The sequence below is a fragment of the Dromiciops gliroides genome, chromosome 1 (genome assembly GCF_019393635.1).
Source record: "Dromiciops gliroides isolate mDroGli1 chromosome 1, mDroGli1.pri, whole genome shotgun sequence".
Taxonomy (NCBI): Eukaryota; Metazoa; Chordata; class Mammalia; order Microbiotheria; family Microbiotheriidae; genus Dromiciops; species Dromiciops gliroides.
Genome location: NC_057861.1, coordinates 148,246,289 through 148,272,821, shown reverse-complemented (window position 1 = coordinate 148,272,821; position 26,533 = coordinate 148,246,289). Strand labels below are relative to the sequence as shown.

The 26,533-nt window shown below is 36.1% G+C and overlaps 1 protein-coding gene across 1 annotated transcript in view; it reads right to left on the bottom strand.

Moving 5' to 3' along the window:
• Window positions 1-20,402, bottom strand: part of RAD54B (RAD54 homolog B) — a 97,799-nt gene extending 77,397 nt beyond the window's left edge. The window contains exons 1-2 of the mRNA XM_043995406.1: window positions 20,258-20,402; window positions 14,950-15,103 (exon numbers count right to left, since the gene is read on the bottom strand). Coding sequence (XP_043851341.1) covers window positions 14,950-15,103; window positions 20,258-20,395 — 292 coding nt within the window. The 5' untranslated portion in view covers window positions 20,396-20,402. The remainder of the gene's footprint in view (window positions 1-14,949; window positions 15,104-20,257) is intronic.
• Between the last annotated feature and the right edge of the window lie 6,131 nt (window positions 20,403-26,533).

Here is a 26,533-nt window from a genome sequence, read left to right as displayed (position 1 = left end):
GGCTTCCAACTTTATAACTAAACTGAAACTACTGTCTCCAAAGTTACCAATGAACTTTTTTCTTTCTTTTTTTTTTCTTCAGTGAGGCAATAGGGGTTAAGTGACTTGCCCAGGGTCACACAACTAGTAAGTGTCAGGTACCTGAGGCCGAATTTGAACTCAGGTCCTCCTGCATCCAGGGCCAGTGCTCTATCCACTGCACCAACTAGCTGCCCCACCAATAAACTTTTAATTGCGGAATCTGTTCTTCCAGTCTTCACTCTTTTGGACCTATGTAATACACTGGACACTGTTGACTACTCCAGTCCTTTTATTCTCTCCTCTCATGGTATTCATGGCAGTACTCTACCCTAGTTCTCATCCTGCCTATCTAACTGTTCTTTTCAGTCTCTTCTGCTAGTTCATTATCCATATTATTCCCTAATTGAGGGAGTTCCCCAAGGAACTGCTCTAGGCCCTTTTTTCCAACTCCCCCTACACATTAGCCATAAACTCATCAGCTCTCAGGGGCTGAAACTATGATTTCTATGCCAATGAATGAGAGAGTGAGAGTGAGAGAGAGAGTGAGAGAGAGAGAACAAAATTATAAAATTCATGTACCAAAGATATAATTAAGATTTTGTTAGAACTCCCTTATTTTCCACAGGAGCTTTATGAAAACCTGGCCTAACATTATCAAAAATCTTTTGTGGTGATAGAGTGGACCTAGCAGGATATGCACATAGTAAAAACCCTAAGGACAATAAAGACATATCAGCCTTGAAGCAAACCTTGAGCCATTTGGAAATTTATGGTTCTTCCAGAGACATTCTTACCTCACTTCATCATCTGGGGTTTTACCTTTATCTGCAAAGACCCCCTGTTTCATATACCCTCATCACATTATTTGCTTTCAAGGTTTGAACTGTCAGGCTGATTTGTGTTTTGCAATTGGAAGAAAGAACATCCTGTTGCAAACCAGGAAGCAGGGAGTTAATCAAGTCAGATCTGACTGACCTCAATAAAGGCATCAAAATTAACTGTCCAGGGTCTGCAAAACTCCCTTTCAACTGATTAAATACTCTCTTTCTCCAAGTTAGTGGGTCTCTGTCTCTGTCTCTGTCTCTGTCTCTGTCTCTTGAGAGGCCCCCATGCATGCATGTGTACCAAATTTGCTAAGCAGAATTAATAATAAAATGGGTTACTGAACTGTGCCTCACTCTTTTCATGGGAGATATACTCTCTCTCTTTTCATAAGGAATAGTTTTTTCAGTGTCCCTTACTTGGGGGGGGGGGGGGGCGGAGAAGGGCTACAGTTTTATCAAACTGCACTCTCACTCTGGTACCTTGAGCACAGTTTAACGAACTGTGTTTCACTTTGGTTGCAGCTAACTCTGTTTACCACGGAAATGGTTCTCCTTTTAACACACACACATACACACATTATCTTTTTAACATATATATATGTAAAAACACACACAGCCAGTGTCAGTCTCTACGCTGATCTTCAATTCCACATCACAAATGTTAATTGGACATTTCAAACAGAATGCACCAAAGACATCACAATCTTAACATGTCCAAAGGAACATTCATTATCTTTCCCCAAAACTACTTCTCTTCCCAACAGCCCTAATTCTATCAAAGGTACCAAAATCCTTCTAGTTTTGAGGTTCATATCCTTGGAGTTATCCTCAACTTTTCATCTTCACTCCCCCTCACCCAGATCAGGAATTACCTAAATATGCAATCAATTGCCAACATTTGCATTTTTAACTATATTTAACAATGTTCCTATGAGATTCCCTACTCTTTACTCACACAGCTACTACCTTAGTTCAGGTCCTCATCTCCTAAGTGGTCTCCCAGCCTTAAGTGTCTCACTATTACGGTCCATCCTCTGCAATACTGCCAATATGATTTTCCTCAAGCACAGATTTTTCTACGTCACTCCAAGGGCTTCCAATTGCCTCTAACATTAAATATAAACTCCTCTCTTTAGTTTGTAAAACCCTTCACAACCTTGTCTTTCCAATCTCACTGGATATTGCTTCCACTTCACACTTTATGATCCAGTCAAACTGGCCTTCTTTTTGTGTTAATCACTAAGAACCCCCTACTTCCAGCTGCCATTTGGCTGTGTGAGAAATGTGAGAAATTTCTCCTGTCTAATTATTGTATTAGGACCAAGATTTTCCCCCTTTTCTACTTCCTCATCCAAAAATCAACCAATGTGGGAAATCTTATGCAGAGTTTTACCCAGGCCAAAATCTAATCAGACAGTAAAAGAAATCCTAAATTTGGGCTAATAGGTGCATTCCTGCTCATTGTGTTTGCTCAGACAGGTCTGGGGAAGTGTTGATTCTCCCTTTAGTCAGACAGATGATATGGAAATTGTGCCCAAGATTTGGATGATCCAAGCCACATACCACAAGATACTCATTGTAATATACCCAGCCTCTCATTGTAATATTCATTTTCTCATCAATTGTTAACCAATCAGAGTTGATTGCCACCTCTCAGGAACACCTACTCTTTGAAGGACATATAAACTGTGAACCTACCACCACAAGAGTCTTTGATCTAAGAGAGACATCCAAATGACCATCCTTTTATTAATAAACTTGCTGGCCTTGATAAAATGCTTAGATCACCCAGAAATTATGTCTCTTCAACCTTTTTAATCATCACAGTTTCCCACACCTAGAATTAATTCCCTTTTCATCTCCACCACAAAGAATTTCTTTTCCTTTATGACACTGCTCAAAAACCACCTACACTGGGGGCAGCTAGGTGGCGCAGTGGATAGAGCACTTGCCCTGGATTCAGGAGGACCTGAGTTCAAATCTGACCTCAGACACTTGACACTATCTGTGTGACCCTGAGCAAGTCACTTAACCCTCATTGCCTTGCCAAAAAAAAAAAAACCCTACATTAATCCTTCCTAATCCCCTCAACTGCTGTTACTCTCGATTTTAAACTATATAGTATTTAACTTTTTATTTATTCTCTAAATCTATACTGCATATATCTATACATATATATGTATACTTATATATACTTGCTGCCTCTCTCATTAAAATTTAAGTGCCTAGAAAGCAAAGACTGTTTTATTCATTGTCTTTGAATTCCTAGTGCCCTAAAGAATGCCTGACACATTGTAGGTGACTAACAAAATTTGGTGATTGACTGAATTTGTCCATGATATTGTGCTTACATGAAGTGCTGCCTCTAGCAGTAGGCTGACTGACCTCCTGGTTCTCTGTCAACATTACACAGAAACTCTGTAAACTAAATGGTACCCCAGTGCTGGTTGTCTAATGCTCCTTAGGTGACTAATCTCAATAGTCCCTGATGATCTAAGCATGACTGGAATTCAGCCACCATAACAAATAGGTCTATTCTGAGCAAAGAAAACCACCCACCATTGACACCCAAAGGATTGCAAGCCAGGATCCAGATCAAAGGATTGAGTAATGTCATAAGGAGACTATGTCCTTTGATGGAGAGAAGTTCTTGGTGGTAGGCTATGTGACCAGTAAACCAACTGTATTCTAAAAACCATTACTGGTGAGTTGACTATTAGTAGAGTGGCAAATCTCAAATTTTTTGTTCAGAAGCCCTTTACAATCTTAAAAATTATTTAGGTTGGGGGCAGCTAGATAGTGCAGTGGATAAAGCACCAGCCCTGGATTCAGGAGGACCTGACTTCAAATCCAGCCTCAGACACTTGACACTTACTAGGTGTGTGACCCTGGGCAAGTCACTTAACCCTCATTGTCCCACAAAAAAAAAAATTATTTAGGTTTCCAAGAGTTTATGTATTTGGGCTATACATATTGACATTTACCATATTCAAAATTTTAATTGTCTAGTATTATTATGAAAGCAATTATGATATCTAGGACCCTAAAAAAGAGTCTCAGACACCCGGTAATCCCCAGACCACACTTCAAGAACCACTGAACTAGAGATATGAACAAACACAAGGATCCAAAAGAAGTTAGGAAAGGAATAGCACTCAATGGTCCCATTCTCTCCTTCTTTGCTCCACTCTCTGATGAAGAAGTAGTCTGCTCCAAGGCCAAAGCCTCTACATGGATTCTTGAACCTATCTCTTACAGCAGATAGCCCCTACAATCACACTCTCCATTCCTTTCTGTGTGTCCTCTTTTTCTTATCCTCAGTCTCTCGCCATCTATTTATTTCCTGCCACCTATAAACATGCCTGAGAAAAATAAATATTTAAAAACAATTAGCATTTACATAGCACTATATGCCAGGCAGTATACAGTGTTTCACAAATAGTATAAATAGTATAACCCTGGGAGGTAAGTGCTATTATTATCCCATTTTACAGCTGAAAAAAAATGAGGCAAATGGAGATTAAGTGACTTGTATAAGGTCATACAGTGTCTGATGCTACATTTGAACTCAAGTCTTTCTGATTCCAAGTCCAGGGCTCTATCTACTTCACCACCTAAGTACTCCAATTTCACTCATCCTTAAAAAATCCTCACTTAACACTACCATTCCTCCTGACCTTGAGCTATCATCCAATCTCTCTCCTCCCTTTCACAAACTCCTAAAATAAAATCTGCCTACCCTTATTACTTCTACTTCCTTTTCTCTCATTTTTCAACTCATTGCAATTTGGCTTTCAACCCCTCAAGTCAAACTACTCTCCAGAGACACCAATCCTTCTCAACTTCCCTATTGCATTTTACACTTGAAAGCCATCTCCCTCCAATATACACTCTCCTCTTTTAGGCTTGACTAACCTACTCTATCCAATCCTTATGGCTACATCTTTTGCATCTGCTAGTATTTATGTGCACATAAATATTCAAAATGCAAAATAAGATCTCAAACTATTCATGATAAACTAAGAAACCACACAAATACCTCTTCTACTATCTTTCATTTGCAAACACTAACCATGTTTTTGCTTCAATAGCTAGATAGTGGAAAATTTTAAATTACTTGCAATAGTCTCAATCTCTGATACTAAAAATTTTTTAATAGCTAGGATTTCATAGTTCTATAACATATTCAGAATTCACATGAAAGCTTTGCATATTAATAGCATTTCTGTTCGTTAGAAAAGAGGTTTTCTTGGTTTTTCAAAAGAATATGCTAAGCAGTTTGACATACCTAAGTTTTCTTTTATAAAAAATATAAAAGCTAGCATGAATTTTTATATTACCATGTCTCAATTTAATTCAAAATTTTAATAACCAGTGTAATCTTATAACAAACTAAAGTCCCATTTATTAATATATACTTCTACCTTCATAAATTACATGATAAATTATCTATTCAAGATAACATAAGTAACATTAAAACAATATGAAATCTCCTTAAGGAAATACAGAAATGTAGCTTATTTCAAATTTCACTTCTTTTTTTTTTTTTTGGCAGGGCAATGAGGGTTAAATGACTTGCCCAGGGTCACACAGCTAGTAAGTGTCAAGTGTCTGAGGCTGGGTTTGATACATTTAATTTTTTTTTTTTGGTGGGGCAATGGGGGTTAAGTGACTTGCCCAGGGTCACACAGCTAGTAAGTGTCAAGTGTCTGAGGCCGGATTTAAACTCAGGTACTCCTAAATCCAGGGCCGATGCTCTATCCACTGCACCACCTAGCTGCCCCCTAAATTTCACTTCTTATTCATAGTTTCAAGAGCAATCCCCTTTTTCTGTTCTGCTATATATGGAGAAACTAATTTTGTTTGGGAGTTCAAAAATATTTTTTTACTTAAATGTCACCTTTATTAAGATGCTTTTCCTGATCCAACCAGAATTAACACTTCCTTATATATCACACTTAGATTTGTTCTGCTATGACAATCAGTAGTAGTGCCTTTAAAAGTATTTTGTGTACACTTTCATTATCTTTGCCACGAAAACCCCAAATGGGGTCAACAAAGAGCTGAACTCTATCCACTGCACCACCTCGCTGCCCCTTATGACTAACCCTAAAAAGAGGTAGAAAATCAATCAACACATGAAGAATAAATTAGTAGATGATGTTGATGATTTATTATTGAAATATGCTGTTGAAAAATTGCCTCCCACAAGCCTCATATACTCCAAAATTCAGCAGCACTTCTTGTGGTAGCAAAGAACTGGAAACAAAGTTGATACTCATCAACTGAGAAGTGCTCAACAAGGAAGTACAAAAATTTAAGATCACTACATTATAGCGATTATTATTACAGTGATCATTATTAGAAATAATGAACATGATAAATATAGATAAGTATGGACTTATTCAAACTGATACAAAGTTATGTAAATGTAAATGAAATGTAATGAAATGACAATGTAAATGAAAAGAACTGAAACTGAATGCTGCAGAATTATAATGACCAAGCTAAGCCTTACAGAAGAGATGCCACCATTTCCCACTCTTTTATGGAAGCAGGAGACCAAGAGTAAGAGATGCTGAACATCAAACGTTTTTGATATATTGTCCAATTTTTAAGAACTCAATTTTCTTTCTTCCTTTATTATAAGAGATGGCTCTCTGGAAGGGAGTAGATACAGTGGGAAATATGAGTGATGCTAAAAATTTTAAATAATAAAAATTATTTTTTAAAAAACAAAACTATCTCTTTCCAAAGGAAGCAATCTTCCAAACATTTCCAATGGAGATTAAGTCTTTATATATTTAGATCTTCCTTCCAGAATAGTACCTTCCTACTTCAGCTTTGGTTTTTTGTTTTTTGTTTTTCCAGGACAATGGGGGTTAAGTGACTTGCCCAGGGTCACACAGCTAGTAAGTGTCAAGTGTCTGGGGCTGGATTTGAACTCAGGTACTCCTGAATCCAGGGCCGGTGCTCCATCCACTGCGCCACCTAGCTGCCCCCTTCAGCTTTGTTTTTATGGAACAAGTATTTGTATTTTTTTGTTGTTGATTATTGTTTTTAGGAGAACAGCACAAAGGAGCAGTATAAATGTCTGTAGTACTTTTACTTTGATTAATACATTTCCCTAATTTTGAAAATCCTTTAAATTCTTCCTACGGTTCTGTAAAAGAGCTTATTTTAGGAAAGAATTGTACACAATAATTAAAAACCAGTGCAGCCCCAATTTGCTTAAGAGTAATCTGCAAAGACGTTGTCACTAATTTTGTCCTTCAATCCATTTTTATTTTTATCAAGTACTTTAAATAAACCTTGATTATTAGAACAGGTCATGCTAAAATTTAAGAAAAAGTTAACAAAACAACATTTTTTTTCTAAAAATTACAAAGACATTCATTAAATGAATTTTTTTGGTCAATGAATGAATTTCACTGGTAGTGAACTGTCAGTGAGGAAACTCTCAATACCAATTCAGATCAACATGTTCTGCAACTTGTAGTCTTAGAAATGGCCTGGGCACTATGAGATTAAGTGACTTGCCCAGAGTTTCACAGTCAGTATCCTTGCCAGGGGATACTTCAACCCATGTATTCCTTATTCTAAGGCCAGCTCTCTATTCACTGTATCACTTTGCCTACTTTAAATGAAATAATAATTCAAAATAATGCCTATTTATGTTGCTCATCTCATGCAACACTGCTACAACTTATTAATAACCAGTTGCACCAGTTTTATAACTCAAGAATATATTTAGCTCAGAAATACTGGAGCATGACTAATATACTTATACCTCAAAAAATGATTTCAACAGTATGAAAGAATATATCAAAAAGTTTCACAACCCACTAATGGTACAGATTGCAACCCATCCATTCCTTCCTATGCTGGGTAATTCTAGTTATCCCCATAAATTCACAGGCTTTCATAGGCTTTGTACCCAATGATAGGGGTATTATTCTTGACCTCTTGACATTACATGGGTATCAATGCAATAAGGTTAGCTATCCATTATTCCTCATTCTCATTACATAACCAGCTCACATCCTTTTCTAATCATATAGTTCTTTGATTATGTTTATGCCACTTTATATATGTAATTTATCATTTGTAATATTCATAGCCTATTTATGTCTAATGAGTCTTTTAATTGTTCTTTGGGTGAAAAGCAACTTGAATCCTTGGAGATTATGGTACTTTAAGATTTGCTGACATATCTTATGTCACCAGAAGATTGATTAGGTTCAGATACTTGGGAATTCTTGAAATGAGTCAAACAGAGCATCAGACAAACTAGCATCAAAGGTATCATTTAGTTTACAGAAACTCTCTACAACCTGACAGGAAGCCAGAGAAATCAGGTATCTGCACAATCAGGCAGAACTTCAGATAAAGACAATATCAAGAACAAAATGAATCAATCAACAAGTATTTAGTAAACTCCTACTATGTGCCAGACACTGTCCAAGGCACTGGGCATAAAAAGATAATGAATGAAACAATCCTCATTCACACAGAGCGTATATTCTAATGGAGGAAAGAGCAAAGAGATTAAACACATATATACATACACAAGTATATATATATATATATATACAGAATAAGAATACACACAAAGTAGGTATACAAAAACAATGGCTCATCATGGTATAGAGGTAATTGCAGATGGTCCAAAGCTATTGTTAGTGGAACATATGCCCTGGGACAGTTCTATCAGTGACATAATGCATCTTCTTTTTTTTTAAAGAGCATGGCAGAGTCTACTCTTCTTCTTCTTTTTCTTTTTTGCGGGGCAATGGGGGCCAAGTGACTTGCCCAGGGTCACACAGCTAGTAAGTGTCAAGTGTCTGAGACCGGATTTGAACTCAGGTCCTCCTGAATCCAGGGCCGGTGCTTTATCCACTGCATCTTCTTTCTAAAGACCAAACTAGCTAAGTTGAAAAATGCTCATTACCAGTTGACTGATAACTCAATAATAAATTACTTTATGATAGCAACCCATGAAACAAGAATACAAAATGACATTCAATACCATATGATTCCCCATCACTCAACTTTTTAATTGTCTGTAAACATTAACTATTGTCATGACTGATGTACCATTAAAAATCAACTAAAAGATCTCACTTATTAAAAAAAATCACTGATTTAAAACATAAAAGTTGAATTTAAGCAAAAATGAGACTTACTAAATTTTCTAAACTACCCACAGAAATCACACATTTAAAAAACTCTAGAAGTAACAACTATTATACAGTATTTCAATCAAGAGTTGAAAGTGAACTCATGAAAATGTGTTGTCTGAATTATAATATTGAAGAGCTTTTGCAAAATCAAAATCAATGCAACTAGCATATAAAAAAGGGAGATGTCAATTTAAAAATGCTTTATATCAAATATCTAATATTTGATATAAATATCTGATATCCAAAAGATATAAAGATCTAAGACAAACACATAAGACCAAGCAAAATTCCCCAATAATGGTTAAAGAACAGCAACAGTTCTCAAAGGAAGAATGTCAAAGTATTAACAGCCATGTACAAGATTGCTCCAGATCACTAGAGAATTGTAAAAATAACTCTGAGTTTTCGCTTCATACCAGCAAGTTAACAAAGATGAAAAAGGATGGAAATAAACAACATGAAATGGTTGTAGAAAGACAAGCACACGAATACACTGTTGGTGGAGCTGTAAATAAATTCAACTATATATAACGAAAAGCAATCTAGTATTATACAGTTAATTCTTGAGGTAACATTCCTAGAAAACAACACAAAAGTAAAAAACATTAATCTTTCATACATGAACCTATGGGAAATAGGAGGTTAGGTTCCTACAACCACCAAAAACGAATATTTCACTAGAAATTTCTGAAAATACTTTTCTGCATATAATTCTTTATAACAAAACATTAATTTTGATAATATGCACTTTTTATAACACAAATCCATAAAACACAAGGAAGAGGAGATGAAAAGCTGGACTGGACAAGGAGGAAGAGGTGTGGTGATATCAGAATAACTCCAAGGTAAAAAAGGGAAAGGAGTAACCTGCCCTCTTAATCTCCCTTTTGGCTCCATGATTGAACTGTTCTCTGTGAAAAGCACATGCCTCAGGCTGAATACTAGCCTCAGTCCAAGCCCATATCTCATATTTTTGCCAAGGCAAAAGTGAAAATGAGGTTACTAGTAAAATCATGCAAATATCTGAAATCATTCTGTAGTGATAGATTGAAACTCAGGGTAGAGACTGGGACTGGTTATGTTATGTATACAGACATAGGTCTACGTCTACATGTGTTCCTACATGTTTGCATGTGTACATGTGTGTTACATGTATGCCTGTGTACTTGCATGTTTACAGGGTCCTAGTTCTGTTTTAAACTTTGAGATAGATGTGTGTGTGTGTGCATGTGTAAAAGTGTATATATGAAGAGAATGTGAGAGTACAATCCTTGGGGAAGGAGTTCCACTTTCTCTCTATCTATATATGTGAACTTCTGCATAAAAATGATGGCTAAGTCCAAAAGAACTAATAAGGTTACCAAGAGAGCATGAAGAGAGAAGAAAACAAGTGAAGGAAATGTGGGTGATATAAAACCAAAATATATCAACTCAAAAATTTTTAAAGAGACCATAGCAACTATGGAAGTTTCAATTGAGTTGAAAAAGTAGCAGCCAAGATGCAAAAGGTTAAGGAATAAAAGGAGAGCAAATAGAGGCAACAAGGGAAGAAAGTTTTTTTAAGGCCTTGGGCTGAGAAAAGGAAAAGATATATAAAATGATAGCTTAAGGGGATGGTAGAATCTAATAAAGGCTTGTTTGTTTGTTTGTTTTTAATACAAAGACTCTTCCAAGGTGTTCTGTGGATAGGTCCTACAATTTATTTGACTTTAGGGGCAGCTAGATGGCACAGTGGATAGAGCACCGGCCCTGGAGTCAGGAATACCTGAGTTCAAATCCGGCCTCAGACACTTAACACTTACTAGCTGTGTGACCCTGGGCAAGTCACTTAACCCCAATTGCCTCACTAAAAAAAAAAAAAAATTTATTTGACTTTAATGTCTTTCAGACTTAGTCAACCCATCATCTACCCTCTACTTTCTTTCCCAAATAGGATAGCTTCCTAGTGGTAATAGTGGGTCTGTATCATAATTGTTGAAAGCACATTAATATATTGTTGGAGATGGGAATTAGCACCACCATTTTGAAAAAAATTTTAATTATATTTTATTTTTAGTATTCTTTTCTTTTTTTTTTTTTGGCCAGGGCAATAAGGGTTAAGTGACTTGCCCAGGGTCACACAGCTAGTACGTGTCAAGTGTCTGAGGCCGCATTTGAATTCAGGTCCTCCTGATTCCAGGGCTGGTGCTCTATCCACTGTGCCACCTAGCTGCCCCAGCATTCTTTTTAAAAAATTTTTGAGTTCCCAATTCTCTCCCGTCCTCCAGCTCCCCCCACCACTCATTGAGAAGGCAAACAATATATTAATTATACTTGTGAAGTCATGCAAAACATATTTCCAAATTATTATTCCAAATTAGCCATGTTAAAAAAAATAAAGGAAGTGAAAAAAGTATGCTTCAATCTACACTCAGAGTTCATCAGTTCTCTCTCTAGATGTAGATAGCATTTTTCTGAAAAGTAATTTAGAATTACATGACATATAGTGATTAAAATGTCAGTGCTAGGCATATACTCCAAGGAGATAAAAGACAAAAGAAAGGTGCTAAGTAATAATGACCAAGCTCCTCTTCAAAAAAGAAATAAGAAAATTCACCTCCCTTCCTACATTAGAGGAGGGGAGAACTATGGATATATAACACTGTAAATTTGACGTGTAAATTGTTAGACTTGGTTAATGGGTTGGTTAGTTTTGTTAAACTATTTTCTTTTCCTTTTTTATCCTTTATGACAATGGATGGCTTACTGGGTGGGAGCAGGAGAAGCACCTATTAAGAAAAAAAGGTGGGGGAAGCTAGATGGCACAGTGGATAGAGCACCGGCCCTGGAGTCAGGAGTACCTGAGTTCAAATCCGGCCTCAGACACTTAACACTTACTAGCTGTGTGACCTTGGGCAAGTCACTTAACCCCAATTGCCTCACCAAAAAAAAAAAAGAAAAGAAAAAAAGGGGATTGGGGGGCAACTAGGTGGTGCAGTGCATAAAGCACCAGCCCTGGAGTCAAGAGGACCTGAGTTCAAATCCGATCTCAGACACTTGACACTTACTACCTGTGTGACCCTGGGCAAGTCACTTAACCCCAACTACCTCACCCAAAAAAAAAAAAATTAACAACTCTTTTTGAGACCAAAGAAAGGAAAATGGGTAGAACCAAAAATAGAACATGGCTGAAACACAAAATGGACAAAAAAATAAACTGCAATTTTATAAAATAAAATTACATTAGTGGAGATTAATCTACATTTTAGGGAGTTGGGTTTGGGGAATAAAAGGTATCCACATATTAGGAAAAAGGAAATAGTAAATATCACGGAAATTCTAAACTTAAATCTTTTAAATCCTGTGATTGTAGTTACTAGCAAAATGTTCTGATAAATGTTTATCAGCCAGCTTCCCAGTGGGGGGAAGGGATATATAGCCACATAACATACATTTAACTTGAATCTGCATCATTAACATCTTCTTTACCTTCTTAAATCTAGACAATCAACAAATTAAACCTTAATTTGTAACATTTGCAGATTTCCAAGATATAAATGCTGAAAGGTATAAATACCAAAAATTTAACAAACAGCTCTAGCAAGGCAGTATGAACTGGTTTCAGCACACCTCTAGACTAGGAACCCAGAGCAGTATACATAGTAAGGAAGGATTCTGATAGCTTATGAGATAATAAAGATAATAAAGATTTCATTGTTGAATTCAGACTGTATGCTCCCACAATACTCTAACGTACTAAAAGACTTCAAAAAAATACCAAATGAAGTAATTTGAGGAAATTTTCAAGCTATATTCATGTGTATCTACATCTCAGGAACTATATTCCCTAGCCAATATCTATCCAGTCTAGGTAGATTTTTAAATTATATCTATTTATGCAACCAAAAGGATAAGATATAATTTTGAATTATTTAATTTGAGAAAGCTTTGTTTTATTTATTAAATACATCACAAACTCCAAACATCTTAAACTAATCTAATTACTTGTCAAAAGATAATAAGGTGGGGCAGCTAGGCGGTTCAGTGGATAAAGCACCAGCACTGGATTCAGGAGGACCTGAGTTCAAATCCAGCCTCAGACACTTGACACTTACTGGCTGTGTGACCCTGGGCAAGTCACTTAACCTTCATTGCCCACACACACACACATACACACAAAAGATGATACGGTAATTTTGTTAATCTTTTCTATCACAAAACAAATCACAATTCTTCCTTTGATAGTGCTCAACTTCAAATAGCAAAATTTCAGAATCAGAAGTTCCAGGCTTGAAACTCAAAACAAGTATGCCTGTATTCTGTTTCTTTTTTTAAATAATAATAAACATTTTTATTTAAAGTTTTGAGTTCTAAATTCAATCCCTCCTTTCTTCTCTCTCTGCTCCCCCTTACCTGAGGTGGTAAACAATCAGATATAGGTTATACATGTGCAATTATGCACAACATTACCATATTAGTCATTTTGTATAAGAAAACTTGAATAAAAGAAAAAATGAAAAATAGCATGCTTCAGTCTGTATTCAATCAATATCAGTTCTTTCTTTGGAGGTGGATAGTATGCTTCATCAATAGTTCTTTGGCATTGTCTTGGATCATTGTATTGCTGAGAGTAGTTAAATTATTTTCAATTATTCATCAAACAACATTGTTGTCACTGTGAACAACGCTCTACTGGTTCTGCTCACTTCACTATATATCAGTTCATCTAAGTCTTTCCAGGCCTTTCTGAAATCATCCTGTTTGTCATTTCTTATAGCACAATAATATTTCATCACCATCACATACTACAGCTTGTTTAGACATTCCCCAACTGATGGACATTCCTCTGATTTACAATTCTTAGCCACCACAAAAATAGCTGCTATAAATATTTTTATACAAATAGGTCTTTTTCTCTCTTGGGAGATGTCTTTGGGATAAAAACCCAGCAGTGGTTATATTCTGTCTCAAAACACTTCCAGCTGAAAGGCCCTGAGCATTTAACCAATCAGATCTTCAGTTTCCTCATCTGTAAAATTAGGATAATGATTATACTACTTATAAGTCATACAGTTATACAGAAACCTTGCAGATTTTAGAATGCTATAAAAATATGGGTTATCATTATTATGACACCCAAATCTACATAGCCAATCCTGAACTCTTGGCCTAACCTCCACATTTCCAAACAAGCTGGAAAACTATACCTAGATGGCATGCGTGTGCTTCAAACTACAAATGTCTAGAACTGCCCCCCCAAACTTGCCCACGTAAATTTCTCTATTTCAGCAAATAGCAATACTAACCCCTTCCAGTATCCCTGAACTGAAACATCAAAATCATGACTCGTGTCTCCATAATTCTCTAACTCCAACAAGATGGCAAATCTTATTGATTTGCCTCCATACTATCCTTTTAATTCCCACTGCAACTACTCTCAATCATGACTTTTGTTCTTTCCATCTATTCTATTGCAGTCACCTCTTAACTGGACTTCTTGGCCCAAATCACTCCTCTCACCAATTCATCCATCACGGAGCTATCAAAATAATATCCCAAATACACAGCTATAAATTCAGAAACCCTCAGTAACTCCCTATTGCCAAAAAGACAAAAACAATGTTTGCTGGGAAACAAGTCCAATTAACATACTTTCCACAAAAACTGAATAAATAAGGAGGATATCAAACCTTTAAATATTCAGTCATGAATATTGTTTGACCTTTTTTACTTCATAGAGAACACTCTAGTTTATTATAAGGGAAACTGCATGGCTGTTAATCCAATCACTAGAAATTAAATTGAGATATCAATAATAAACTACCAACAAAATTATCAAAACTCTTTTTTTAAAAAAAACAAAAAATTACTCCAAAGGCCAATATGGTCTTACAGGCCTAGTATACACATAGTCATTATATAAAATACATAGACTACCTTACCTGTATTAGTTGTAGCCACTGACACCTTTCCAGTTGCCTTACCCACATCATTTATTTCTCTAGCAGAATCCTCAGAAGTCGCAGCACTTAAAAGTGAATTACAAATTCTAGACTCCGTTTGCAAATGTAGCAGGGGATTTTTAGTTGTACTGGCCTAAAAATAAAAATGTATCTCAATATAAATATTATTTTTAACTTCTCAAATTGTATTGTTTCACTATTACACATATTTTGTGATGTAAAATATGGATACTGCCACTTTTATGTACATCTAATCCATAAAGTAGGAGATAAAAATTGAGAATTTTTAGAACCAAAACTTTTAGTTAAAATATTCTAAAATAATTACATTTTTATCAGATATTTTCAAATTTAACCACAGAATCAGGATTATAACCCTAACTATAGTTTAAGATACAAAGACAAGTTTGTAAACAGGTTACAATAACAGGTCAAGTACTATCGGCAGATCAAATCCTTACCTGATTTCTCAATACCAAATTCTTGAGACAGCTCAATTGCTTTAAAAAAAAAATCTGATTATGACATGAGCATCCAACGTCATACCCCCATAATACCAATTATAATAAATTTCAAAGCTAAGGATGAGTCATTCAAGGTTTGTTTGGGAGGAGAGGACAGGGGAAAGTGTTGCTGAAGAGGCAAAACTGCACCCCCAAATTTATGAACATCATTCCTTTCTTTCTCTCCCTCCCCCATCCCTCTCTCAACACACATATATACATATGTTTCAAACAAAACAGTCATCTTTAAGAGCAGTAATTTATTCCCAATTAGGAATGTAAAACTTTTTTTTTCAAGTCTATAAATTAATACACAAAAGGAAAGGCTGAATTAATTACATAGCATAATATTTTAATATTTTTAAAATATTTTAAATATAATATTAAAATTACTATTATAAAATTAAAACAATTTTAAATAATGATTGTTAGGTTTGATGAGTAAAATAACCAGTTTCCTGATATAACTATGACATTTAAAATATATCTAAATAAATCACCTCTTTCAAATGTATTCTGGTTAATATATATTTTTCCTATAATATGATTATTCTAGAAACTACATCAGAGAGTAGTAGGGGAAATTTTCTTTTTGCTATATACCATATAATCTAGTTACCCAATGACATTTATGTGTTATACAAAGTATATACTGTGTAGTTTATACAATGTACTAACAAAATCTACTTAGTATCTGTGCAAATTGCTTACTCTGGTGTAGAACTGAAAAATGAGGGGCAGCTAGGTGGCGCAGTGGATAGAGCACCGGCCCTGGAATCAGGAGTACCTGAGTTCAAATCCGGCCTCAGACACTTATACTTACTAGCTATGTGACCCTGGGTAAGTCATTTAACCCCTCATTGCCTCACTAAAAAAAAAAAAAGAGCTGAAAAATGAGCAGATGAACAAAAAATGACAAGATCAGTATTTTGTAAGCACTGTCATATTTACAGATGATTAAAATAAGAGGTAGTGAAAAAGGAAGGCTTATGGGCAGTGTTTACCTTCTATATTGCTTAATTAACAATATGTATTATGATTGTATCAGTATTTTTTATGGGAAGTAAGATTTTAAATTGACAAAGTTACATGAATCATATTTTAAGTAAAATTCATCTTGCTCTATAATTCTAGCAGTTTAAAAAATTTTGGCAAAAAGAAAATTTTTCATATCTTTAAATACTGATTACTATTACTTTAAATACTAATTACTATTAATCTCTTCCCTCAGAAGCACCAGTTTCCATTGTTTTTTTTAAAATAAAACAAAGGCATATTAAATTTTATCTGAGCAACATAATTATTTAACATATTCAATTAAAAATTAATTAGGCCAATAGAATTTAAGTTAAACTTCAAAGGATAGATTGGAATTCAGGAGGCAATGGTAATAATATATGTCATTTTGGGGGGCAGGGGAAAGAGAAGGACATTTTAGGTAAAAGGAACACGCCAGATGTGAGCAAACACCTGAAGAAAAGCTGGGGAATGGGAGAAGATTTAGTAGTACATTTTGACAGCAGACTACTGTCTATTTTCTGAATAGAGAATACACTGTAGATGGGAAGTAGAATGAGAAGACTGGAAAGGCAGAAAAGTAAAAGGACTTAAAAGCCAGAATAAGGAGCTTAATTCTCTAGAGCAGGACTTCTTAAACTTTTTCCACTTGTGACTCCTTTTCACCTGAGAAATTTTTATGTAACCCTGGGCATATGGTATATAAAATAGGTATAAATAATCTTTTACTGTTGCCAAATTTTTCACAACCCCCACATTCAGTTATATAGCTCCATCGTGACCCACAGTTTACAAAACTAGGGTCTAGACAATAAGGACTTATCAGGATTTTGAACAGGAATGATGAAAGTATAAACTGGAAGGGGGAAAGCAGAGATGGGAAAACCCAGTAGGAAACAACTCCAATTGTCCAAGTGGGTGATAATGAAAGCCAGTACTAAGAAAGAGGCAATAGAGAGTACAAGAGTGATGAGAGAGACTAAGGAGGCAGATATGAAAGGAAGTGATAAATGATCAGATGTGAAGGGAGAGAAAGGGAAGGATCAAAGACTATGACATGGGCAAATGAGTGGTAGTGCCAATAGCAAAAATAGGGAAGTTAGAAGAAACAGGGCTTTACCAGAAAGATGAGAAGTTCTATTTTAAGCATGTTGTGTTTGAAGTAATTGTGTGTGTGTGTGTATGTATACACACACACACACACACCACACACATATATATATACACATATATGTGTGTATATGTATATATGCTCAAATTCCACCTCCTCCAAGGTTTTCTTTGTAACCTCACAGAACACTATTTTATACCTCTGATATTTTTCCTTAAATATTTTGTATAAAATTCAGTATTGAATATCAATACAATCAACTAAATTTGCTTAGCAACTCTTTACATTTAATTTCTTTTAAATTTTTTTTTAGCATTTTCCTTTTTAGAATTTCAAATTCTGTCCCTCCCTCTAAGAAGGCAAAGCAACATGTCAATTATATATATAAAATCATGCAAAGCATTTTTCCATATTAACCATATTTCAAAAAAGAAAAAGTGAGAAAATTATACTTCAATTTGCACTCAAAGTTTATCAGTTCTCTCTCTAGAGGTGGAGAGCATTTTTTTCATCAAGAGTCCTTTGGAATTGTCTTGAATCATTCTATTGATCAGAGTAGTAAAGTCTTCCACAGTTGATCATCATTACAAGATGCTATTACTATGCACAATGATCTCCCAGTTCTTTTCACTTCACTTTGCATGAGTTCATATGTCTTTGGTTTTTTTAGCTTTTTCTCTTATTTGGGAGTGAGGCAATTGGGATTAAGTGACTTGCCCAGGGTCACACAGCTAATGTCAAATGTCTGAGGCCGGATTTGAACTCAGGTCCTCCTGAATCCAGGGCTGGTGCTCTATACACTGCGCCACCTAGCTGCCCCCATCGTCATGTTTTTTTTAAACCACCCCCCCTTGTCATCTCTTATAGCACAATAGTACTCCATCAGAATTATATGCCACAACTTGTTCAGCCATTTCCCAAATGATGAGCATCCCCTCAATTTCTAATTCTTTGACACCACAAAAAAGAGTTGCTATAAATATTTTTGTACGTATAGGTCCTTTTCCTTTTATTTAATCTCTTTGGGATATAGATCTAGTAGTGGTATGGTCAAAGGCTATGCACAATTTTATAGTTCTTTGAGTACAGTTCCAAACTGTTTTCCAGAATGGTTGGACCAGAATGGTTTTTCTTCTACTTACCCAACAATTCATTTGTAAATGTATCTATGTTCCCCTCCTCCCTTCCAGCATTTGTCATTTCTAACAGGTGTATGGTAGTAGCTCAGAGTTGTTTTAATTTGCATTTTTCTAATCAATAGTGATTTAGAGCATTTTTCATGACTATTGATAGCTTCTATTTCTTCTGAAAACTGCCTGTAAAAAGCCTCTCCACTGGGGAGAGTGATTGGGGGTTGACTCTTACTACTGTAATTCCTCATTTCTAGACTCAGTATATATTTGAGAATTGAGGCCTTTATGAGAAACTTACTATTATAAATATTTTAACATTACATCATTGTTTATGGTACCTTTTAGTAAACTATAGTTTCCCTGATTATCTCTTTTAATTAAGTCTATTTTTGCTTTTGCTTTATCTGGGATCATGATAGCTACCCCTGCCTTTTTTACTTTAGCAGCAGCTTTGGCTCTTTTCTCTAATTTATCAACTATCATTTCTATAATCCTTGATTTTCTTAAACTTTCAGGTGTATATTTTGAACCCATCACTCAACTGTAACCTAGTCATATCTTTTTGCACTAAAAGTGTTTCCTGGGACAGCTAGGTGGCACAGTGGATAAAGCACTGCCCTGGATTCAGGAGGACCTGAGTTCAAATCTGACCTCAGAGGGACAGCTAGGTGGCACAGTGGATAGAGCACCGGCCCTGTAGTCAGGGGTAGCTGAGTTCAAATCCGGCCTCAGACGCTTAACACTTACTAGCTGTGTGACCCTGGGCAAGTCACTTAACCCTTGTTGCGCCACAAACAAACAAAAAAACAAAACAAAAAAAAGAATGAACTTATTAAGGGCAGCTCTGGATTCAGGAAGACCTGAGTTCAAATCCAGCCTCAGACATTTGACACTCACTAGCAGTGTGACCTTGGGACAAGTCACTTAACCCTCATTGCTTCACCCCCCCTCCCAAAAAAAAAGAGAGAGAAGTTTTAAAACAATAATGGAAATAGAGTCCAAATTGCAAGAGGCCGAGGAGAAAAAGTAATGAGGAAATGATGGCCTCAAGTCCAGATGATCTTGGAAAAAGAGCACAGTAACTAAACAGGGTATAAAGATCAAAGGAAGATTTTTTTTTTTTAAAGGTCCTGAAGACAGATGAAGAACCAGTGGAAAGAGAGAGATCCTTAGCATGAGAAAGATGGAATGATGGCTAAAGCACAGTCATAAAGGAGGGAAGAGAATGGGTTCAAGGGCACAGGGAGAATGATTGGCTTTAATAAAATGACAAGAAGGAAGGAATAAAGATGCTAAGTTTTAAGAAAGGGAGTTCTTTTAATTCTTTCCCAAAATTTTGAAAAAGTATTAGAATTAAATTCCTAAATCTTAACTTCCAAAAATGTTTGTTGGAAAATATTTCAATGGGGATTTTGAAATGTTTCAGCAAACTACTGTTAATCTAAAAATAACATTTTTTATCTTAAAATACAATCAAATATATATATAGTACATATAATATGCTTTCTTCACTTTTCCTTTACCTCAGTAAATGTAACATTTGGATCCAACTTATTAACCTTCTCATTCAGATTTGATGTGTTAATATTTCCTGGAGGTCTAAATCTTGGTTTTTTTGCTAGACTCCCCTGTAATTGACTTGGTGCTGCAGATCTTCTCATATTCAATAATGATCTGTAGAGGAAAGCAAATTAAGAAATTATACATGAGTCTTTTTTTCTTTTTGATCCAGACCTCTTATTTTTTCCACGTGAAAAAAGGATTGTCAATATGTAGCTCTAGACTTAAGAGAGTTGCCTATAACAGAGGTGTCAAAAACATGGCCCCATAGCTTCATTCAGCCCACAACATTCTTGAATATAGCCTGAACTACATTAAAATGTAACTGGGTGGGGCGGCTAGGTGGCACAGTGGACAAAGCACCGGCCCTGGATTCAGGAGGACCCGAGTACAAATCTGGCCTCAGACACTTGGCACTTACTGGCTGTGTGACCTTGGGCAAGTCACTTAACCTTCACTGCCCCACCCCCAAAAAATGTAACTGGGAAGTATTTAATATGATAAATAAAAATGCAATAAAACACAGCTAATATTAATATATGGTTTATTCTACATTAATATGCAGCCCACAGAGATCCTTATCCCTTTAAATTATAGTTTAGTGGCCTTTGTTTGTATTTCAATTTGATACCACTAAACTACAGAAATAGGAGGTTAAATGCTCATAGTCAGGTATCTAGTTCCATCAAAAGCAGAACTTAAACACAATTCTTCATTCTGAGGCCAATGTCACTATTAAAGTAAAGAAGGAAAGGGCAGCTAGGTGGCACAGTAGATAAAGCACCGGCCCTGGATTCAGGAGTACCTGAGTTCAAATCTGGCCTCGGACACTTGACACTTACTAGCTGTGTGAGCCTGGGCAAGTCACTTAACCCCCATTGCCCTGAAAAAAAAAAAAAGGAAGGAAGGAAACAAGTACTTGTTAAGTGCCTAGTAATTATCAGGCACTGTATTAAGCACTTTACATATATTATGTCATTTGACCCTCATAACATCTCTAGGAAGTAGATGTTATTAATATCTCCAATTTTTTTACAGTTGAGGAAACTGAGGCAGAGGTTAAGTGATTTGCTTAAGGTCACACAGTTAGTACAGGTGGCTGAATTTTAACTCAGGTATTATTGACTCAAGGCTCAGGACTCTCTATACATGGCACCACCCAACTGCCAACACCAATCCAATAAACATTCAGTAACAAATACTATGTGCAAGACACTGTACTAAGCACTGGGCACATAAATAATAAAAGGAAAGATAGTCCCTGTCCTCTAGGAGCTTACAATATAATGGGGAAGGGAGGTGGGGGGTGGAGAGCCCCAACACACAAAAGGAGCCAGGAAAAGTTGAGGGGGGGGGATCAAGGGGTATCATATTCTGTGAAGTAGAAATCCATCAGAGCTAATGGCCCCCACTAAAGAGTCTTCAGCAAGAATAACTATATATAAAAAGTCCATTGTCAAGGGCAGGTAAATCCAGTGGCTAACTGGTGCTACCCTGACTTCCTTCCCCAACTTCTACCTCCGAATTTCCTCACACCTAATCCCATGTGGAGTTTTATTCCTCTTCCATCAATTTCCTCACATTTACCGTCCCACTTCATTCAGTTGATACTAGTTCCCAAACTCCCTAGGCCCCTTTTGGCTCCAATGCCAGCTCCTCCTCACCATCCACCCGCCTTATCTTTTATAATTACTTTCCCTGGACATTCTCTGGCCCTAGTCCTGCTATGCTTCTGCATTCTATTCCCCTCCCAACCCTCTCTCATTGTCTTTATTCTGGGAATTATAATCAAAAAATCAAGACTATCATTCTCTACTCACCATCCTCTTGATTTCCCAGACCAAAACCTACCTCCTGGAACAGCATTTCCCAATATGTGTGGTCTTCTCCAATTTGAATTTAAATTTCTTGAGGGCAGGGACTGTCTAGGTTTTTGTACTTATATTCCCAGTGCCAAGGTACATACTAAGTGTTTAATAAGTGCTTCTTCAGAGGCAGCTAGGTAGCACAGTGGATGAGGCACCAGAGCCCTGGATTCAGGAGGACCTGAGTTCAAATCCAACCTCAGACACTTGACACTTACTAGCTGTGTGACCCTGGGCAAGTCACTTAACCCTCACTGCCCCACCCCAAAAACAAACAAACAAGAAAAAGTGACTTGGAAGTCAGGTCAAAGAAAGAGTTCAGGTAAAAATCAAACTCCCTGAAAACCATTACTTTTTAAAAAAAGCTTGGACACTATACTTCAAGAAATCATAAATTAAAACTGTTCAGATCTATCAGAACCAGAAAGCAAAATGAAAAGAGAAAAAAATTTACCAATCACTTCCTAAAAGAAACCCCAAAAGGAAAAGTCCCAGAAATGCCAGCACCAAAACCCAGAATTTCCACATCAATGAAAAAAAAATTTCAAGCATGAAGAAACAAAAGGAGTAGCAAGGCCTTGGTACCAAGTACCAAGGAACCAAAATTAGGATTACATAAAACCTGACATCTTGTATTAGCCAGAAGAGAGTTTAGAACGTAATAGTTCAAAAAGAAAAAAAAGGATTTACCACCAAAAATAAGTTACCCTTAAAAGCTGCATATAAATCCTACAAGGGGGAAATGGACTGTTTGTGGAATACAAGACTTTCAAGTATTCCTAATGAAGAGACTAGAAGTTCAGTAAGAACTCTGAAATGAAAATATGAGTCAAAAGAAACCTAGAAAAGTAAATTTATTTTGAACTATTGGAAGAGGCTGTCTGATAAAGGGCTAACAGCTCAGTGAGGGTGAAGAAATAAGTGCCCCTTCAGAACCTTAATGTTTTTAAAGAATATTGAGGGTTGTTATTGGTTGTCCTTAGTTCTTGAAGAGGACCATGACATTGGGGTGATGTCCTGACTGGCAGGGAATTGGAGTTAAGTGAAGGAGGGGTATGTAAGGCCATCAACCTCATTCTCTCCTCCAGAGCCATCTGGGTCCAGTGGCAAGATATACATCAGGATGAGTGGAGATGGCCCCAGATGTTTTCAAGGCAATTGGGGTTAAGTGACTTGCCCAGGGTGACAGAGCTAATAAGTGTCTGAGGTGAGATCTGAACTTAGGTCCTCCCAACTTCAGGGCCAGTGTTTTATCCACTGTACCACATAGCTATCCCTAATGGATATTGAGGAAGTTAGACCAGAAAGCAGAGATCCTGGGGGTAGATGGTTTCTATTAAGAGGGGAAAGAGGGGCAGCTAGGTGGCGAAGTGGGTAAAAGCACTGGCCCTGGATTCAGGAGGACCTGAGTTCAAATCTGACCTCAGACACTTGACACAATAGCTGTGTGACCAAGGGCAAGTCACTTAACCCCCACTGCCCCACACGCACAAAAAAAAAAAAAAGAAAATAAAGAAAGAGGGGAAAGAGAAGGTAATATAAAAGGATTCAGTAGTGTAGAAATTCTCTAGTATAGAAAAAAGGGAATATGGGGTAGAATTTACTACTTCTAACTGGAGTACATGAGAACAGTACACAAGCATGCAGGAAGGGTTGGGTGGGGAAATGGGGACAGGGATGTCAGGAGTGGAGAACATCAAAGAATCTCTTATCTGAACCAGACAAGGAGGGCTGAATACCCCCCACACACACACACACACAGCATTTGGTATAAAAGTACATCAAACTTAAGAAGAAAGGATAATGTTGTTAAAAGAGTTGCAAACAAAAAACTATAGAATTAATAAATAAAACTAAGAGCTGGTTTTATGAAAAAACCAATAAAATATTGGTTAATTTGATTAAAAAAAAGAAAGAAGAAAATCAAATTACCAGTATCAAAAATGAAAAGGGTGATGTTACCACCAATGAAGTGGAAATTAAATCAATAATTAGGAATTATTTTGCCCAACTGTATGCCAATAAGTTTGACAATCTAAATGAAATGGATGAATATTTACAAAAATACAAACTGCCCAGGTTAACTGAAGAGGAAATAAAATCCTTAAATAAACCCATATTAGAAAAAGAAATTGAACAAGCCATTAATGAACTCCCTAAGAAAAAATCCCCAGGGTCAGATGAGTTTACAGGTGAATTTTACCAAACATTTAAAGAACAATTAATTCCAATATTATACAAATTATTTGGAAAAATAGGTGAAGGAGTTCTACCAAATTCGTTTTATGACACAAATATGGTGGTGATACCAAAACCAAGCAAAGCAAAAACAGAGAAAGAAAATTATAGACCAATTTCCCTAATGAATATTGATGCTAAAATCTTAAATAAGATATTAGCAAGGAGATTACAGCAAGTGATCACCAGGACTATGACCAGGTGGGATTTATACCAGGAATGCAGGGCTGGTTCAACATTAGGAAAACTATTAACATAATCAACCACATCAATAAGAAAACTAACCAAAATCATATGATTATCTCAATAGATGCAGAGAAAGCTTTTGACAAAATACAGCACCCATTCCTAATAAAAACACTAGAGAGTTTAGGAATAGGGGGAGCTTTCCTTAAAATAATAAACAGTATCTACCTAAAACCATCAGCAAGCATTATATGCAATGGAGATAAATTAAAGGCCTTCCCAATAAGATCAGGGGTGAAACAGGAATGTCCATTATCACCCCATTATTTAATATTGTACTACAAATGTTAGCTTTAGCAATCAGAGAAGAAAAGGGAATTAAAGGAATTAGAAGAGGCAAGGAGGAAACAAAACTATCACTCTGCAGATGATATGATGGTTTACTTAAAGAATCCTAGAGAATCAACTCAAAAATTACTTGAAACAATTAACAACTTTAGCAAAGTAGCAGGATATAAAATAAATCCACATAAATCATCAGCGTTTCTATACATGACCAACAAAGTCCAGCAGCAAGAGATAGAAAGAGAAATTCCATTTAAAGTAACGGTAGATAATATAAAATACTTGGGAGTCTACTTGCCAAGACAAATCCAGGAACTCTATGAACACAACTACCAAACATTCTTCACACAAATCAAATCAGATCTAAATAATTTGAAAGATATCAATTGCTCATGGATAGGCAGAGCTAATATAGTAAAAATGACAATACTACCTAAATTAATTTACTTATTCAGTGCCATACCAATCAGACTACCTAAAGATTACTTTATAGAGCTAGAAAAAATAATAAAAAAATTCATCTGGAAAAACAAAAAATCAAGAATATCCAGGGAAATAATGAAAAAAAATGCACAGGAAGGTGGGTTAGCTGTACCAAATCTGGCGCTTTACTATAAAGCAGCAGTCATCAAAACTATCTGGTACTGGCTAAGAAATAGAGTGGAGGATCAATGAAATAGGCTAGGCACAGAAAACACAGTAGTAAATGACACTAGTAATGTAGTATTTGATAAACCCAAAGACTCCAGCTTCTGGGATAGGAACTCAGTATTTGACAAAAACTGCTGGGAAAATTGGAAGATAGTATGGCAGAAATTAGGCACAGACCAACATCTTATACCTTATACTAAAATAAGGTCAAAATGGATACATGATTTAGACATAAGAGACAATACCATAGGTAAATTAGGAGAGAAAGGAATAGTCTACCTTCCAGATCTTTGGAAAGGAAAACAGTTTATGACCAAACAAGAGATAGAGAATATTATAAAATGCAAAATGGACAATTTTGATTACATTAAATTAAAAAATTTTTGTACAAACAGAAGCAATGCATCCAAAATTAGAAGGGAGGCAGGAAGCTGGGAAACAATTTTTATGGCCAGTACTTCTGATAAAGGCCTCATTTCTAAAATATATAGGGAATGAAATCAAATTTATAAGAATCCAAGTCATTCCCCAATTGAGAAATGGTCAAAGGATATGAACAGGCAGTTTTCTGATGAAGAAACCAAAGCTATCTATTCCCATATGAAAAAATGCTCTAAATCTCTAATGATTAGAGAGATGCAAATTAAAACAACTCTGAGGTACCACCTGACACCTATCAGATTGACTAAAATGACAAAAAAGGAAAATAATAAATGTTGGAGAAGCTGTGGAAAAATTGGAACACTAATGCATTGTTGGTGGAGCTGTAAACTGATCCAACCATTCCGGAGAACAATTTGGAATTATGCCCAAAGGGCTATAAAGCTGTGCATACCCTTTGACCCAGCAATACCACTTTTGGGTCTTTTCCCCAAAGAGATCATGGAAAGGGGAGAGGGACCCAAATGTACAAAAATATTTATAGTTGCTCTGTACGTGGTGGCAAGTTATTGG